This window comes from Numenius arquata, chromosome 4 (assembly GCF_964106895.1).
Source record: "Numenius arquata chromosome 4, bNumArq3.hap1.1, whole genome shotgun sequence".
Taxonomy (NCBI): domain Eukaryota; kingdom Metazoa; phylum Chordata; class Aves; order Charadriiformes; family Scolopacidae; genus Numenius; species Numenius arquata.
Genome location: NC_133579.1, coordinates 25,820,544 through 25,837,429, shown reverse-complemented (window position 1 = coordinate 25,837,429; position 16,886 = coordinate 25,820,544). Strand labels below are relative to the sequence as shown.

Sequence of the window (16,886 nt, the reverse complement as noted above, 5' to 3'; positions counted from 1 at the left end):
GGCACCCCATCCCTCTAACCTTAGTGTGTCATCCCACAGCTCGTCACAGGCAAGCCTGATGCTATCCGCCTTCAACTCTGGGTTTATAGCTCTGTCAGCGAGCCCCACTAGCTTGTAAGCAGAGACTGTCTTCCCCCTTTGAGAAAGGTGAATCCCATCTGACATCAGCAGGCCTGGTGTTGTGTAGGCCACCCCATTATCAAAAATCCCAAAATTGTGGCGGTGACACCAGCCACAGAGCCACATATTGATAAACTGTGTCCATCTGTTTCTTCCAATGTCGCTGTGCACAACTGGAAGGAGAGAAGAAAAATAACCTGTGCCCCAGATTCCCTTATGTAGGCTTATAAACCTTCTGTCAAGTCACACAGTGAAGCTAGGATCCCAAGGCTCAGCTCTAGTTTCACTACATTAACAGCGCAAAACTCACAATTTCAACCTACCTTAACTTCCAAATACACACTGATGTTTCCAGCATTTTTCAACGGCAGCTGCTGTTTGGCTGTTGAACCCACAGTAGTAGACAGATATATTGTCTGGAAAACAAAGAAACACATATGCGTATATATATATACACACACATCTATAATAAAACCAAACAGAAGTAGTAATCTAGGAGAGGCAAACCATTATTAAAACACACTTTGTAAATACATGCAAACCTGTAAGTCCTTTGGAGCATGTACCCTTGCTGTTCCAGCTCTTGCTCGGAGAGGAATACTTTTAATTACACTGCTAGGTCCTGGACTATCCACTTCCACATCAACTCTTGCCAAGAATTCATCCGCTGGACCCAAGTAATCTAGGAACAATTCCATGAGTAACAAAAGCAAGCACCTATTCCTATGGATGTGTCTCACCTCAGCTACTGTCCAATCTTAACATACTAATGTTGTGGTGATATTAACGGAAATTCTCCCCATTGCCATGGCAACACTTCTTTTTTTCTTTTAAATAAAGTCTCACAGGATCTTATTTAAGATTTTTTAACTTTTTATCAAGTGTGGCTGAAATTGTCCCTAAAAAATATCTTAACGTACTAGCCAAACTAGTTGATATATGTACTACTTGCTATTTAGGAAGCCAGAAAAGCTCAAAGATTTCTTATCTATTTAGCAACCAGTACAGTGTTTACTTAAGTGATGATTTAATTCCCTCAGCAAAAGGAGTAAAGCAAATTCCCCACATCTTGCAGTAGATAACCACTTTGTACAGCTTGATACTAAAGTACAAACACTCATGTTAACATCTAAAAGATTAAGACATAGAAGTATTCCACCTCCTTCAGTTACTAAAACTGAATGCAATACTCAAAATATTAGGACACAAACCAAAGATGGAACATTTAACTTCAAATTTGCAGCCTGTTCCTGCAATTCTAACACATGCATACATAAACAGCCAAATTTGTTTTAGTTCAAATGAAAATCAAATTGCTATACCTGAACAAGAAATTTGTTTCTTAGGTGCATGGAACAGAACCCAAACTGTTAAAGCTTCAGGATCCTGAAAAAGAAATCGGTTGACTCATCTTATGGGAAGGGAGAGAATTACTGAAGAGGGAAAAAAAATAATAATACTAGCAATAAAAGTCTACTGCTCAAATAGAGTCCACAAAAATCATTACTGTCAACCCAGATATTCAGAACCGTCATTTCAGATAGCAAGTAACAGGAAGAATCAGTCAACTACAAACTACTCACCTGCCCATCATAGCTTGCGTGTATCACATGATTTACAACTGACGGAGCTGCTATCTGAGAAACTGCATTCATCTGAAGTGATAGTTCCTTAGAAGAATCAACTGGTTCCTTGGAAAACGTGAAGCAACGCCAAGCTACTGCATTCTGTCAAAGAAATAAAGTATTGAAAGTATTAAATTTCTTATTGTCACTAACAATAATGCTGGAAAAGCTGAGAAACACAACCCAGGATTAATTTCTCTTTCAGTAATTTTATTGTAAGTTCTCTTCTAATGCTTGGGAAAACTGCATTTTTAGAAGGCTCTGGTGTCTGAATTTGTGAAAATATTGACTTCACAACCAGCTACAGTCTGTGGGTTTCAAGGTCTCAGTGTTTTCGAGCCTTGCCAGGTACAGGGACAAGGAGGACTGAGACCTGGGCGCTTGACCCAAACTGGCCAACAGGATTATTTCATACCATGAACATCACATTCCATATAAACTAGAAAGTTTGCTGAGGAGTTTTTTTATCTTCTACGATGGCAGCAGTCCAGAGAACTCCTTGCCCCACCACCAGACCCCTGAGGCCTTCCCTTCCTCCTGAAGTCATGGAGCTCGCAGAGAGTCCAACATTTGCTGTCCACTGCTGGGAGTGCACAGCTTCCTGCTGACAGAACGGGCTGAGTATAATCCTTATATATTTTATATTGGTATCAGGATCAACATTGGTTCTATAGAAATATTAATGTTAATTTAGTATTATTCTATTAAATCTGTTCACATTTCAGCCCTCTGGTTTCGTTGTTTTTTCCCCCAATTCCCCTTGCCAGATGGGGAGGGGTCATCAGGTGATAGAATAATTGTCTAAACAACAATAAATTGTTGTGGGTTCTTCAAACTTTAACACAGAGGGGAAGAGACAATAAGTTAAATTTGCTATGAAGCAAGTAGAATATGTCTCTATCTTCTCAGAGGAAAGGATTAGGCAGCACAACCTTTTTGCTATCTGCTGCCTCGTGCTCTCAAATCGGGCAACGCAGAGGCAGCAGTCCACAGCTAAACTGTAAAAAAAGAAAAAGAGGAAAAAAAAACCTAAACAAACAAAAAACCAAAACACTAAATAAAATCTCACACCTATCCCAGAAGCATTTTAGTTGGTACCATTATAGCTGAATCAGATTACCACCCTGCAAAAATAAAAAAATTATTTCCCAACTAAACAAAAATTTCTTGGGAATCTTACATCTAATGTCCAGGGTATGGACACTAATGACATATAACAAAGTGTTTTGGTATTAAAATTCAGTATCACAAGAAGTTAATTGTCACATACAGGAAGCTTACTGTACTTACAGCATTAATAATAAGTCTAATTGGCACAAAAGCATGGGTTTTGTTGATAAGTTTTAGCGGAAGAGCCTTCCAACTGCCAGAAGTCAAGTCACCAAAATCCAGATAATCTCTTTTTCCTGTTTCCACCTGGTTTTAAGGCAAAGCAGAACTTGTAAGGAAGGAAAACCTCCAGAACATGCTACCATACTTTCCTGATGCTTTGTTAAGTGTGATGTTCACCTATGCCATCCTCTTAAAGTTATAACCGCATACAAAACACACCTCCTACCAGGGGTAGGAGGAGTCGAAGAAACATGTTTCCTTTAATAGCCAATTAAACGTAACTCCTTTTGGTATCTCCCACATATTTTACATCAATTAAGCCACTCTTACTGCAGTATTCATCTACCAAATTATTTTGGCTAATTTAAAATAAAAATAAATTTAAACTATGATTATTGCTAGCAAGTAAGAAGTGTCAGTTAAAACGTCACTTTAGCAGGTTAAAAGTTAAGAAAGTAACTAAGTAGTAGTTAATTTTTTGTTACCATGAAAACACTCAAGTGTCTTGATCTGCAGCAAAACACAGCTTTTATTTCCTACTTTTTCCAATCTCAGGAGTATAACAAGAAATGCTGAGATATTGCATAGGGTTTAATTTGAATATAAACATGAAACGTGTTTGAATGAACTATGCCATGAAGAACATTGAGAATGACAGATTTCGCCAAACTACATATACGAAAATGCATTAAAAATTAAATTAAAATTTATGGAAGAAGCATTAAGAAATTGTATCCATTCAACTAGAATATCATTACTTTAAAACATATACTTAGCCCAAAGCATTGTTAGCTGCGGTTAACAACAAACAAAATTTTACTTTTATCATTGATGTCACAGACTATCATATGATTTGTTCAGTTGTCCCCAAAAGTACCATCAAACCCATTTCTACCTGTCTATACTCTTAAATTTAGGGCTACATACAGCCAGATTTAATTCTTAGTGTCACATTGTCTGCCACTGCATTGTTCTTCATGAAAATACGCAAGGCAAAGCATTTTATCTACCCACTTACTTTTGATTTTTAATCAAAATAAGAAAATATTCTCTACAGCCATATATAAGCTGCAAGTAATAAGAAACCAAGACAAAACCTGCTTGATGTAAAAAATAAAGACTTCTTTAGAACTGGAAATAAATGCTTTTTGTTATACTTTAATGTCCAATAGTATCCAACATAGCAGATTAAAAAAAAGAGCATTAGATGTTTAAGATCTCATCCATTCTTTTAATAATGAAAAAGCAATACCTTTTAATTTATTCTTTTCAGACAGCTGCATAATTCTTCATTTCCAGCTAGATACTCTTCCCCAACTAAAACGCCCTAGACAGTTATATAAGCTCCTCATAAAGGTTCTCCTATATTCCCTCCCCACTCTAAATATACAAACAGAAATCCCAGGTTCCTTTGAGGAAAACCCTTGCATTCCTGTTCTTTTCTAGTGTCATTAAACTATTCCTAAATTTCTAACCAAAAAACCCCAAAACAACAATAAACAGGTACTTACTTCTAAATTAGGATTTTCAGCGACTGCTGTCAGAACCACCCTACTTGCCAAAGCTTCTGCCTGAACAATTGTCTCGGCATCTGCAGAAACTGGCCAAGATGAAACATTGAGAATAAACTGAAAGATCCCCGAATGACAGGGTAAGAAAAGTATTTTCAGATCATTGGTAGAGTAGGGTCCTACGATGGTTTTGTTCTTGAAAACCAGACACTGGTATTTAACAGGATCCATCTGAAAAACAAAATCTCTGTCATTTTCAACAGGTCTCTTGCTAGAGGACAGCTTCTTTCAAAACACCACATTACTGTAGCACCCCTGCTCAACACAAACATTCTGTATAAATTTTTGCTCAATATTAATTATAGCATCTTCATGTCCCACTTCCATCTCACTTAACTGTAGGCATTTTCTTTTAATTCAAACAGCTAGATAAGTCAGCCCGAAAGTTGCTGGGGTTTCTTTCCAGCATCTAGTGAAAGATTAACACTACAATTATAGTATTTATTGTATTTGAAAGTGAATTCATTAGTAATACCATGATTTTTGAGAAAGAACAGTAGGAAAATAAAGAAACAAAGCCAATTTACTTGGTGCTTTCTGCCACCAAAGATGGGAGGAAGACATATGGTGGAACAGTAATGGAAAGGTCAGCGGAAGGAGGTCACCAGTAAATCCTAGTGCAGATGCCTCAAAGTTTCTGTTGTGAATGCACTCATAGATAATCTTCAAGCAGGAGCGACAGACTGCAAGTCATACTTAGTGTATCTCAGAGTTAATTTGACCAAAAAAAATGTTTGTTTTTTTTATTTTTTTAATTACACTGTCCAGCTAACAAGTTAAATGGATATATTTATTCATGGAAACAACTGTAAATGGGACTGTCAATTGTAAAGTAATTTCATGAAAAAAAAATCACCTCCTGGTACAACAGTCTCAGGTTTGAAGAGTTGCTTAAGAGCCCCATTATACTGACCAACTAGAAAAAATATGTAAGAAATCTTAATTCATATACATATGTATATAGCTACACAAACACAGAATTGTGGTTTGGTGGTTTTTAAAGAGGAAATATTCAGAAAAAATGAGAGCAAAACCAGAGGTCATCCTCCTGGAAAGGCATGTGCTACATCTGCTTGAAAAATATACCGAAGGAAGGATACAATAAGGATTTATAAGACTTATAAACATCAATATATAAAATGAATTATTGTACATTATTTCTCAGTAATAAGGACCATCAAACAAAACCAGCAAGAACCAGATTTAAAAAAAGGAAAAAAGAAGCAGTGCATAGAATCCACAACTGAACTGAACTGTGGACAACACTACACAATTTCAGAAGATTAACTAGGCAAAGAGCAGTACATTAAAAACTAATAAGAACAGAAATATCATCTAGCTCAAAAGTTCCCAAGCATCAGACCGCCAGAAGCTCAGAGTATACTATGCTTGTTCAGTTGTTATGTTCTTCTGTATTAAGAGTATTCATCAGTAAAGCAAATTAAATTTAATGATAGACCTTTAATCTAACTCATTATCATGTTCTTGAGATCTTTTACCTCTGGAACTATCGTAACAGAAGTACATCGAATTTAATAAAATTAAAGTGCAAGATGCTCCATCTATGGCCAACAAGCTACATACACCCACAGAACAACCCATCTATCTTGAAGTCTGCTCCAAATATTTCTCATTCTCTGTCACGCAGTATCTCTTGATATCAAGAAAAATGGGTGCAAACCGCACAAAATGTGTTAGAAGTAACAGTCCTCAGCATGGAAGCTTTCTTTTCTAGGGCTGACTTTCCTTGCATACAAAGGGGAATGAATAAACAGTAAATTCAAACCTACCACACTTTACGCATGCAGAACAATTCTGCAAGTCAATCCCGTCATGCGGCATTTGCCTCTCTATGCCTACTTGTTGGAGTGGGTCAAATGGCCTGGCTGAAAGAGGGTAGCATTGCTTTTGTGCATGTTAACTATAAAATGGGAAAAAAACTACAAATGTTTACCGAGGGCTCTAATTTTACATATGACATCTGGTAAAATTACAGCATTATTCTTATAGCTTTATTAAAAAAAAAGAAAAGTCTCTTACCTTTTCCCCATTAACTGAAACACTGAGTATTCCAATGCTGACCTGCAACCACCGTTCAGTTGGATTAAAAATGCTAAGAACCGTCTGTGATGCAATTCCCACGCAACAGGCATTCGGGAACTTCAACTCTTCTGGTACCTTTACATGTCCTTTGAAAGAAAACGCGCTCCTGTTAGCTCCAAGTACCCAGATGCAAATCAGCACTCAGGCTGCCACCATGTCAAGTTTATAAACTTATTTGACAAATACTTTGTTATGGCAAAGAAATGTTTGACTCCTACTGTTTCCATAAGAATGTTTTCTGCAAGCCTGATACTCAGGATTTCAATCGTTTCTAATTTGCATCTTATTTGGAGTTCCACTGTCACGAACAAGAATAGTTATTGAAATAGAACATCCCACGCAGACACTAACCCACTAACCCACCCCCTATATAAAATACTCAGTGTTGACAATTTAATCAGTACTAGTCCAACTCAGAGAATGTGAATATCAGCATTACAACAACTTTTGAACATTCACACTGACCAAAAGGAAAAAATTTTTACCTGAGTGCAACTGTTACCTAAAAAAGTGTTCAGGCATTTTTTGCTACAGAAAATACTGAGTACTCCTAGAGTAGACTTTTGCTGTAGAAGTGCTGTCAAAACGTTATCACCAAATCAAAAAGAAATTTTACTTCTAAAATATTCAAAACCAACACTTTAAGAGGAATTACAACATTATAATGACAAATCAACTCAAATGGAGGTAAGAGTTCTCTGGCATACCAAGGATCAATCTTCATTACATCCAGAAACCCACTAATGGGTACTCTTGTCAAATTAAAAATTTGTCTTGTCAGAGACACACATACTCACCTGAAGCAGTTTTAGTTACTTGAGCAACAAGTTTTATTTTAAAGCCATACACTCTTACTCCCCTCCAAAAAAGAAAATTTAGCAGGAGTATGAAGGTGAAAATAAAAACTAAGACCAGCATCACTGGAAGTTAAGTTGAAAAACCCAAGTTTGCCAAAAATTAAGTTTAGGCTACATAGATATTCAGAGTTCAAAAACATGTAAAAAACCCTAGAAATTGTGTATAATAAGAACAGGAAGAGTAAGATTGTTCAAAGTTTACTATTTTAAAATGCACTAACAAGATAAATAATTTAGAATAATCAATAAATAGAAAATAACCTATAAACTGTCAAATTTAAACCTTCAACTCCACTAGCTTGTCATTTCGTCTGAAAGAAATAGCCAGAAAAACGTATAGCAAAAAAAAAACACAACTAAAGAGATCATAGGTTAAAAGAAGTCTTTAAAATGAAACACTAATTTGCATTGCTTCGGTTTAGAGCTAAATCAAGACACAGAGAAATAGCAGAAAGTACAGAAGCCACTTGGCAGCATGTCTTTCCCCTTCATAACCAGAAAACAGCCCAAGCCCTCCACTCTTCTCGGATTTCTTGGCTTAACTGACTGCTAATAGCAAGTCAGGCTGGAGACAGAAATACCATTTACTTTCCAGATAAAATACAACTGAATTTCCAAAGCATGACTTGGCTTGCCTGGCATTAACTGCAGCTAGGATTTCTCTTCCTCCTACGAAAGACAGTTCTAAATCCTTTAAACACACACAAAACCACTGAACGCTGAAATTTTTCTCGATTATGAAAAATTTCTTTTAAGACCATAAGGGAGACTATAAGAATAGACATTTAATTCAGAGAGTATCATTAAATAAGGAAAATTAGTAATACCTTTCTTCAAAATAACAAAGCTTGCATAAAGAATAATTGTGGTTACACTTAGTAGTCATCTTAATTTTATTTACTATAACATTAGCATCACTACTATCACCACTCTTGTCCACAAGTGTATTTTAAACACGCTCTAAAATACACACTTACCAATACCAGATGACTTTGTCAACTCCCACTCATTTCCAACAGCTCCAAGAGGTTGTACAGTACATGATTTTACATTTAAGATATTCTTGTTCCAGGATGTAGAGTGTGGATTACAAAGTGAAGCTGCACCCAAAGAGCCAGGACCAATATGTGGACCTAAAGGAATTCCTACCACAAGTGGATTCTCAACATGTCCTGCTGGGATACCAGCACAAGGAAGCCCTGCTGGAAGACCAAAACCTGCAGAGTTGCAACCATGAAACTGAGACAAAACTGTATTTCCAGTAGATGGTATATTTCCCAGATGCTGTTGTGCAAATGGAGTCGTTGCAAGAGAGCGTCCTGTAAGCAACGTGGGAACAGAAGAAGAAATCACTTGACTCTCAGAGGTAGTGACATGGGATTTAAAGCTTGAAATAGGAACATATTGTTCACCAGATGAGTTTTGATTAAATGGCATGTAAGTGCTTAATCCAGGATATGTGGGTAATACATTCAAGGATGGTAATCCTTGTCTCTCTGCTTTGCTTGTTTGATCAGGACACACTTCTTGTGCATCAACATTAACAGAAAGTGGCTGAAAGATGCAGGATTTACTTGGTAAAGCTGATTTAATATGGTCTAGCTCTTTATGGTTTGCTGCTACATTTGAAGGAATAAATGAAAGCTGCTTTTCATTCTTCAGAAAACCTTTTTCGGACAGTTCTTCACCCAATACACCATCAAGCCTTCTTTTAAGACCTGCAAGTTCATTTTCTTCAGATTTCTGGTCAATATCAAGCAGTGCTTCTTTTCTATTTCTTTGACATGAGTGGTCTTCCAGATTTTCATTTGTATGTTCCTGCGAAGGAGTTGGGCTCGCTCGAATTATTGTTGTGCTCAGTTCACTAGCATTTTCACTCTAGTAAACAAATATAATATGCAGTATTACAAATTTTAGAAAAGCAAATCGGGTACATAAAAGAAGACAGACCTTAATATCAGTATGGCCATCCAGTATAAATAATCAAGTTTGTCAAGTCTTGTCTGAAGTTTTGATTTTGTAATACCTGCGGCTCCCCACCCTGAAAAAGAAAACCTGCAACTTCAACCTGTTTGCTGTCTAAAGTCACACTCTAGCTAGGTGTACTGGGTCTGGCTGGGATGGAGTTCATTTTCTTCATAGTAGCTCCTGTAGTGCTGTTTATTTAGATCTGTGACCAAAACAATGTTGAAAACACAACGGTTTTTTAGCTATCGCTGAGCAATGCTTGCACTGTGTCAAGGCCTTCTCCATTTCTCACTCTGCCACTCCGGAGAGTAGGCTAGGGGTGGACAAGCGGTAGGGAGGGGACACAGTCAGGACAGCTGACCGCAACTGACCAGAGAGAGAATCCATACCATAGAATACCATGCTCAGCAATAAAATTGGGGGGGGAATTTTCCCAAAGTAGCTGTTGTTTGGAGACTAGCTGGGCATTAGTCTGCTGGTAGCGAGTGACTGTTTTTGCATCACTTTCCCTGCCTCTCCTCCCTCTTCACTGTCTTTATCTGAACCCAACTATAAACCTAGCACTGCCAAGTCCACCACTAAGCACCACATCCACATGTCTTTTAGATACCTCCAGGGATGGCGATGCCACGACTTTGCTGGGCAGCCTGCTCCAATGCTTGACAACTCTTTCAGTGAAGACATTTTTCCTAATATCCAATTAGGAAACCTCCCCTGGCACAACTTGAGGCCATTTCCTCTCATGCTATTGCTTGTTACTTGGGAGAAGATACCAACCCCCACCTCGCTACAACCTCCTTTCATGTAGTTGTAGGCTGCGATAAGGTCTTCCCTCAGTCACCTTTTCTCCAGGCTAAACAACCCCAGCTCCTTCAGCTGCTCCTTATAAGACTTGTGCTCTAGACCCTTCACCAGCTTTGTTACCCTTCTTTGAATGCGTTCCAGCACCTCAATGTCTTTCTTGCAGTGAAGGGCCCAAAACTGAACATAGTATTTGAGGTGCGGCCTCACCAGTGACGAGTACAAAAGGACAATCACTTCCCCAGTCCTGCTGGCCACACTATTTCTGAAACAGTCAATCCTAATTAGCAGCATCCAAGTGTGGTATAGATTATTTATCTCCATATTCTTTATGACTTTCTTGAATGCAAAGGTGCTTACTAAAGTCTAAGTTTCTTCTAACAAGAAATGAGAAACCCCAAGTATTGACCACAACAAAAAGCTTATGTGGTTAGGTATTAAATCTGTACTTGGGGTTCAGCAGTAAGTTACAGTAACATCTTAAGATAGATTTTTTTGAGAAAAAAAAAAAAGAACCAAACCACACCACTAAACACACACTTGCCAGGTTTTTAAGAAAAAAATTAAAAAGCTGAGTGACCCTAAATCAAATCATTAATCAAAAACAATTAGTTTAAGATTCTTGAAAAAGCACTGATACAAACACTTTCTTTGTGCACTCAAATAAAGAAATCATTCAAGCCCAAAGACCTTCCATTTTAGCAGGTATGCAGGGTGTAGGTGGAATGAATGTACTTTCTCCTCAGAGTCCTGGGATTTTTGTACTTAGAAATCAAACCAAGAGAAAAAGAAGAACGAACCATAAATCAGCATACACACAAATGCGTTTCAAGGAATCTCCTATTGGGTTAACTGTAAACAGCAGAAGTGATTACACTCACTCATGCACTGTTCATAACTACTAACAATAGCATTGGAACTATTCAGTGATGGAGGATTGACCATGAAAGACCCATCCTCTCATAATTGGCATCACACTTGGCAGTCTTCACAATACAGTGGATGGAATTCCAGGTATTTCCCCCTACCAATCTGAAAAAGATTAAACTGTTCTTCAGATGTTCTACAAATGTTAATTTTTTTCTTGTGAAGTATATCCTGATCACAGATTCTGTTCTCAAAAGCAGAGTTTCAAAATAATTTTTTAAAGTTTCAAAACCCAAACTAGACAGTGTGGTATGAAAGCAATCAGACATCAGGACAGGTCTACCTAGAGAGCTCTAACACAGGAGCAAGAGAGCTACACAAAAGGATGAAGAGTATCTATGGTATAAAGCAGTTGTTCAGCTTAAGTAAATAGGACTTGGGAGGCACGGAAAGGCATGTGAAAGAAGGGGAAAGAACAATAAAGTAGCTGTTCAGATTGTTGCAGAAAAGTAAGCTGCAAGTTACAATCCTTTAAAAAGCGCATTGAGGGCAGCTGCCTAAGGCGAGATGGTTCACCAGACCAAATCAACCAAAAACAAGAAATGTAAAAAATAAAAATTAAAAAAAAAAAATCACACACCTTTGACAATCTGACCCTAACATTAAAGGGAGAGGGCACCACTGATTAAACAGACTGTGCTATAGGAAGTATTCAGATCTGAAGATAACATCAATACAAACATTCTTATTGTTTGTAAAAAGTTTCAGGCAAGGGACATTAAAGTGGCTCTTAACAAGTGCAAATGAGATGAAGATCTCAGTCTCTCTCAGCATAAAAGATTACTAACCCAAAGGAATAAATTAACACTGCAGCCTTATAAATGGGACTTATAAGCATACTTATAATACAAATGTAAAACTTTGGCCAAGTTCTTGAGGATCTCCTTGCTAAACTATCCTGAGGAACAAAGACTACTCAAATAGTAACATCTCTTCAAGACAGGGGGGCAAACTAGTATGCAGCCAGTTACATCAAAACATCAAGGGCCGCCAGTTTGCATGAGATGACAGGAATCTAGAACCATATGCATTTCAAGCGTGAAATAGACCCAAGAACTGATGCTACGACAGCACTGACTCAAAGCAAATACCCATTTAAATTTGCCCTTAGGTTCCTTCCTACAGGACTGTGATCCCCACTGGAAACATCAAGATGGAAAAGAACAGATATTCCCTGTATAACTTGAGCAATTAGACCTAGAACAAAATGAGGTATAGGCCAGAACACATGCTTCCCTCTTCCTGATGCTTTCAGCAGAAAGCAACATGGCTGATGGTGTTCCTATGGGAGGAAGAGAAGGCTTCACTAAGCTTTCACGAGCCACCAGTCCTGAAAAGCCTCACCCACTGCAAACGAAAAAAAAAAAAAAAATGCACAACAGATAGCATTTCTATTTCCTGTGTTAGAGGAATCCACAACTGAACGACATTACAAATTAAATGTAACCCCTCAGATTTGTTCAGATATGGATGCAGCCTGAGACGATGTTCAGCTTTTGTTTGTTTGATTTCTAAAGTTTCATCCATGTTTCCACACTTTAGAAGGGGGAAGGCATAACAGAAAGATTCCAGATTCCAAGGGACTTGTGGATTTAGATTAAAGAGTGTCAATTATCTTAATCAGCATAAGATTGCAAGTCTGAACAGAAGTTTCACTCTCAGAGGGCACTCTTTGCTAAATCGGTAAGAACAGTCAGGATGACTGTCAGAGGTAGAATATGACAGCTTCAGTCCTGAAAGAAGGAGTTAAGGCTAAAATACATATTTATAAACACTTCTCCAGAAAAAAAAAAATAAATTTCTTAACAGCTGAAGCTGAGCAGAAAGGGAGCCTCAGGGGTGATGAAAACAGATATAGATCCTACAAACTACTACTGGACTACTACACTGCATTCCAAGAACAGAACAACTCGCCAAGAAATTGAAGAAAAAAAATGAAAGGGGAAAATACACCCTCGAACTTTTTTTGAAAGTTAGCAGTTCTGAGTGTTTTACTTTTATATTCATTAGAGCTCATGCATTTAACACAATCTATTTCAGATTTTTCTGAAACTCAGGAGCAGGGGAGAAGCAGAATACGTTTTCCCTATGCACAGCATATCCTAAACTGTTCCGAAACGCTTAGCGCTTTTTTTCTAATTGAGAATTATTTTGAGCATTTAAGGGTTTGGTTTGGGGGTGAAAGGGAGGTGTTGTTTTGTTTGTTTGTTTTAAAGAGAGGGAATGAACACATATTTACAGTTCAACATTTTCTTACCCAGTATGCTTCTGGATTATGTATTACAGCTGTGTTCTTAAGGGTACTATCAGATGCAGAGACATAGGTTAATCTGCTCATGCTGGGACTTGAGTAAACTGACTGAGGCAGTACACTTTCTTTGCAAGAAGATTCTTGATTATGTGGTGTGCGAGTAAAGTCAGTTTCAGACCTGAAAAACAGATTCAAAGTACATCAGTATTAGAACATATTTCTAATGCTGCTGCCAAGAAAATTAATGCTACATATTAGCTATACTACTCTAAGTCAACTTCCATAGCCGTTCTGTTTAGGACAGTCAGTAGAAATGAAAAATCACCTCTCAATTAACCTTTACAAGTTCTGCCTTCGATGTGCATAAAACTCACGTTCATTGGATATATATCCATAAGGCAAAGCATCAGAGTTCTACAAACGAACTGAGATGCTAAGGTCACAGAAACAACACAACTTACTAAAAGAAAAAAGATGAATCAATATATTTGTATCTAACTAGATGGAAGAATGTCAAATGAAATCATTCAACACCCCAGGCAACACACATCAGTATTTCCTATTAATTGCTGAGATTCTCTTCATTTCACACACCTGAAAACACAGGATCTCTCACCACTTTGTGAAACATGAAGAGATAACATGAAAACAATTAAATCACTGACAATTTTAACTGGAAATCCTAATCTATATAACACACTTGCAAAAATACACATACTTCTGCACATTTTAGCTTCTGAGAAATGCCAGACAGCCTGTAATTCTAATATCACATACAACACACTAACTGTAGTTAAGTTTCAAACAGTGACCTTAAAAGTTAAGGCAAAGAAATCAGTTGCCTCTTTTTATGAGCATGTGCATAGCGCTGGCTACTGGCCATGTTTATATGTTTAGGACTACACAATCAACTTAGTTGTAATCTTATAGTTTATATCACACTTAGTGTTATGGGAGCTCATTTTAAAAACATTGCCCTTTCAGTTGCTAAGAAAGCCTTAAATCTTAGGCACAACACGCAGTTTCAAAATGTGAAGTAGTTAAAAGCAGTGCAAATATTTCTACTCATCCTCTCTCACAACAAGCAGTGGTATGAATCAGAGAACCAGACTGAGTTGAAATACTTCTAAGTTTAAGAAAAACATGTCTTCTTCAGTCTACACAATGTGAAGCTTTGTTATCATGTAATTAACATCATAGCCCCCAACCAAATAGCTTTATTTGTAATACAGGAATTACACTAGAAAAACAATTAACAAATATGGGATTTTTAGCTCCAACAAAAAGTTTTAGGCATCTGAGGTATATGACTAGTTAACAGGCTGAACATTTCATATTCTTGCATTACTGGATAATCCTGAGCAGAAACAGCAACATTCTTATCCAGCATTTCTGTTTCATCAGAGCAGTGAAAAAAAAAAAAAGGTTAACAATTACCTAAGATTTGTTCCCTATACACATAATAAACGCAAACAGAAAGCAGTATTAGCCTAATAAAGATCTTCTATAAGCTGAGATCAAGGACAACATTAAAGTAAAACTTGATCCCTCAAAAATCCTCATGAAGCATTAATTATTCTTATAACCTGCACCAAGAAATTTACCCTGAAAATGCTGTCCCAGATGTGTCACTAGGAGAAGAGTGGATTAGTGGTGAAGTTGAAGGTCTGAAGCTACAGTGCTCATCCTCCAAAGGCTGCAGCTCGCATTCAGGTTGAATCGGTTTATGCTCTGGCAAATAAACAGAATTTAATAACAGTATTTATTTAAGCACAGGAAACAAGTCTGCTGTCAAGAAAAGCCGTTTCAACAACTGGTTACGTTTATATAGGTTTACTTACCAGTACCATTCTGGGAAGTTGGGGAGAGAGTCTCAAAAGTCACATGTTTCACATTCCCACTGCAAGCAGTACTGGCATCTTTGTTCCTTGTCTCTTTTTTTGCACTTTGCTTCTTTTCACTGTCATTCAATTTCTGCGTAGACTTTGCTTTTGTAGGACTTACTGAGACATATTTACTAGATTGCTTGGCAGGTTTTAAGTTGCCGAGTGACAAAGTATTTCCTGTATTTCTTTCCACCAAATCATTACATGGTTCAGGAACAGTGTTTGTTCCTTGATCTACTGTTTCTGTATCTTCCCTGATACATCTACCAGTGAGATCATTGTTCTGGTAAGCAAGCGAACTTCTCTGTGCCACTTCCATTTTTGCTGCTGCAGGAATTCCACACATCTGTGCTTCATTCCCAGTAGGTGAGGTCTTGGTATCAAGCACGTCTGATCTAAGATCAGCATTCACTGACTGTAAATGTTTACTATTTACCAAATTTGACAACTTTTCTGAATATTCAACACTATTTGCAGTTACATCTTTGTGGTTGGGAATACCAGAGAGAGTAGAAAAATTCTGAGTATCGTTTTCTTCATTAAAATAATTCAGAAATCGCTTCTCTATTTCTTGCAGCTTGCTATGATTATTTATCAAGTCTTCTGCAAGAATATCCTTATTTTTATCTTTACCCAGTAAAAAGGTATCAAGCACAAGGTTCTGGACAGATGCTTCATGTTTCACAATACTCTCATATTCACTTTCATGTCCATTCTCATCTGTTTTTTTGAGGTATTTTTCCATATCAAATGCATTATTTTCCACATTGCTGGATAATACCTGGTTAGCGCAGAGTTCCGTCTCTTTGACAATTCCAGGAAAAAAAGGTGTGCTTTTACTTTTCTTAGAGAGTGCCATCATCATAGCAGCCAGCTGGGAAGGGTCAGCACTGGAGGACGCATTAGCAATAGCAGTGGCAATTGTGCTAATACTCAGGACAGAGTCAGAATTATTAGATAAGCCGTCTTCAAACTTGTCTTTATGAATTCCACCCTACAACAAACCAAAATGAGTTAAGCACCAAATTAAGAAATTTTTATTTAGTGTTTTGGTGCTTGTTGGGTTGTTTTGGGTTTTTTTAATTATTTTGCATTTCAGTATATGGTAATATATTAATATTTCTAGTTGTCACATTTTTAATCACCTGTCAAGAAGGAATACTGCAATAGGCATAATTCTCATTGTACTGATTTTTAAGTCTACTCCACAAAGCTTTTTTCAAAAGATTAAATAAAGATTGCTTGCTAGGAAGCCTTGGTTTTTGTAAAACTTTTAAAATCCTAAAATGTTTTAATTCAGTTGGGAGGACTGGGAGTAAAATCCCATCAGGAAGAAACAGTAGAGAAGTTACCACGACCAAATACACAGTATTTTCCCAATTAACTTTAAATCTATCTGCCTCTCAACAAGGGAAAAACAAAGCTAATTCTACAATTTTCTCTAT

The 16,886-nt window shown here is 37.2% G+C and overlaps 1 protein-coding gene across 1 annotated transcript in view; it reads right to left on the bottom strand.

Moving 5' to 3' along the window:
• Positions 1-16,886, bottom strand: part of CEP192 (centrosomal protein 192) — an 82,357-nt gene that overhangs the window by 32,149 nt on the left and 33,322 nt on the right. The window contains exons 22-32 of the mRNA XM_074146800.1: positions 15,397-16,435; positions 15,160-15,286; positions 13,562-13,733; positions 8,586-9,486; positions 6,689-6,837; positions 4,589-4,819; positions 3,036-3,161; positions 1,704-1,847; positions 1,443-1,506; positions 663-802; positions 444-536 (exon numbers count right to left, since the gene is read on the bottom strand). Of these exons, the coding sequence (XP_074002901.1) occupies positions 444-536; positions 663-802; positions 1,443-1,506; positions 1,704-1,847; positions 3,036-3,161; positions 4,589-4,819; positions 6,689-6,837; positions 8,586-9,486; positions 13,562-13,733; positions 15,160-15,286; positions 15,397-16,435 (3,186 nt within the window). The remainder of the gene's footprint in view (positions 1-443; positions 537-662; positions 803-1,442; positions 1,507-1,703; positions 1,848-3,035; positions 3,162-4,588; positions 4,820-6,688; positions 6,838-8,585; positions 9,487-13,561; positions 13,734-15,159; positions 15,287-15,396; positions 16,436-16,886) is intronic.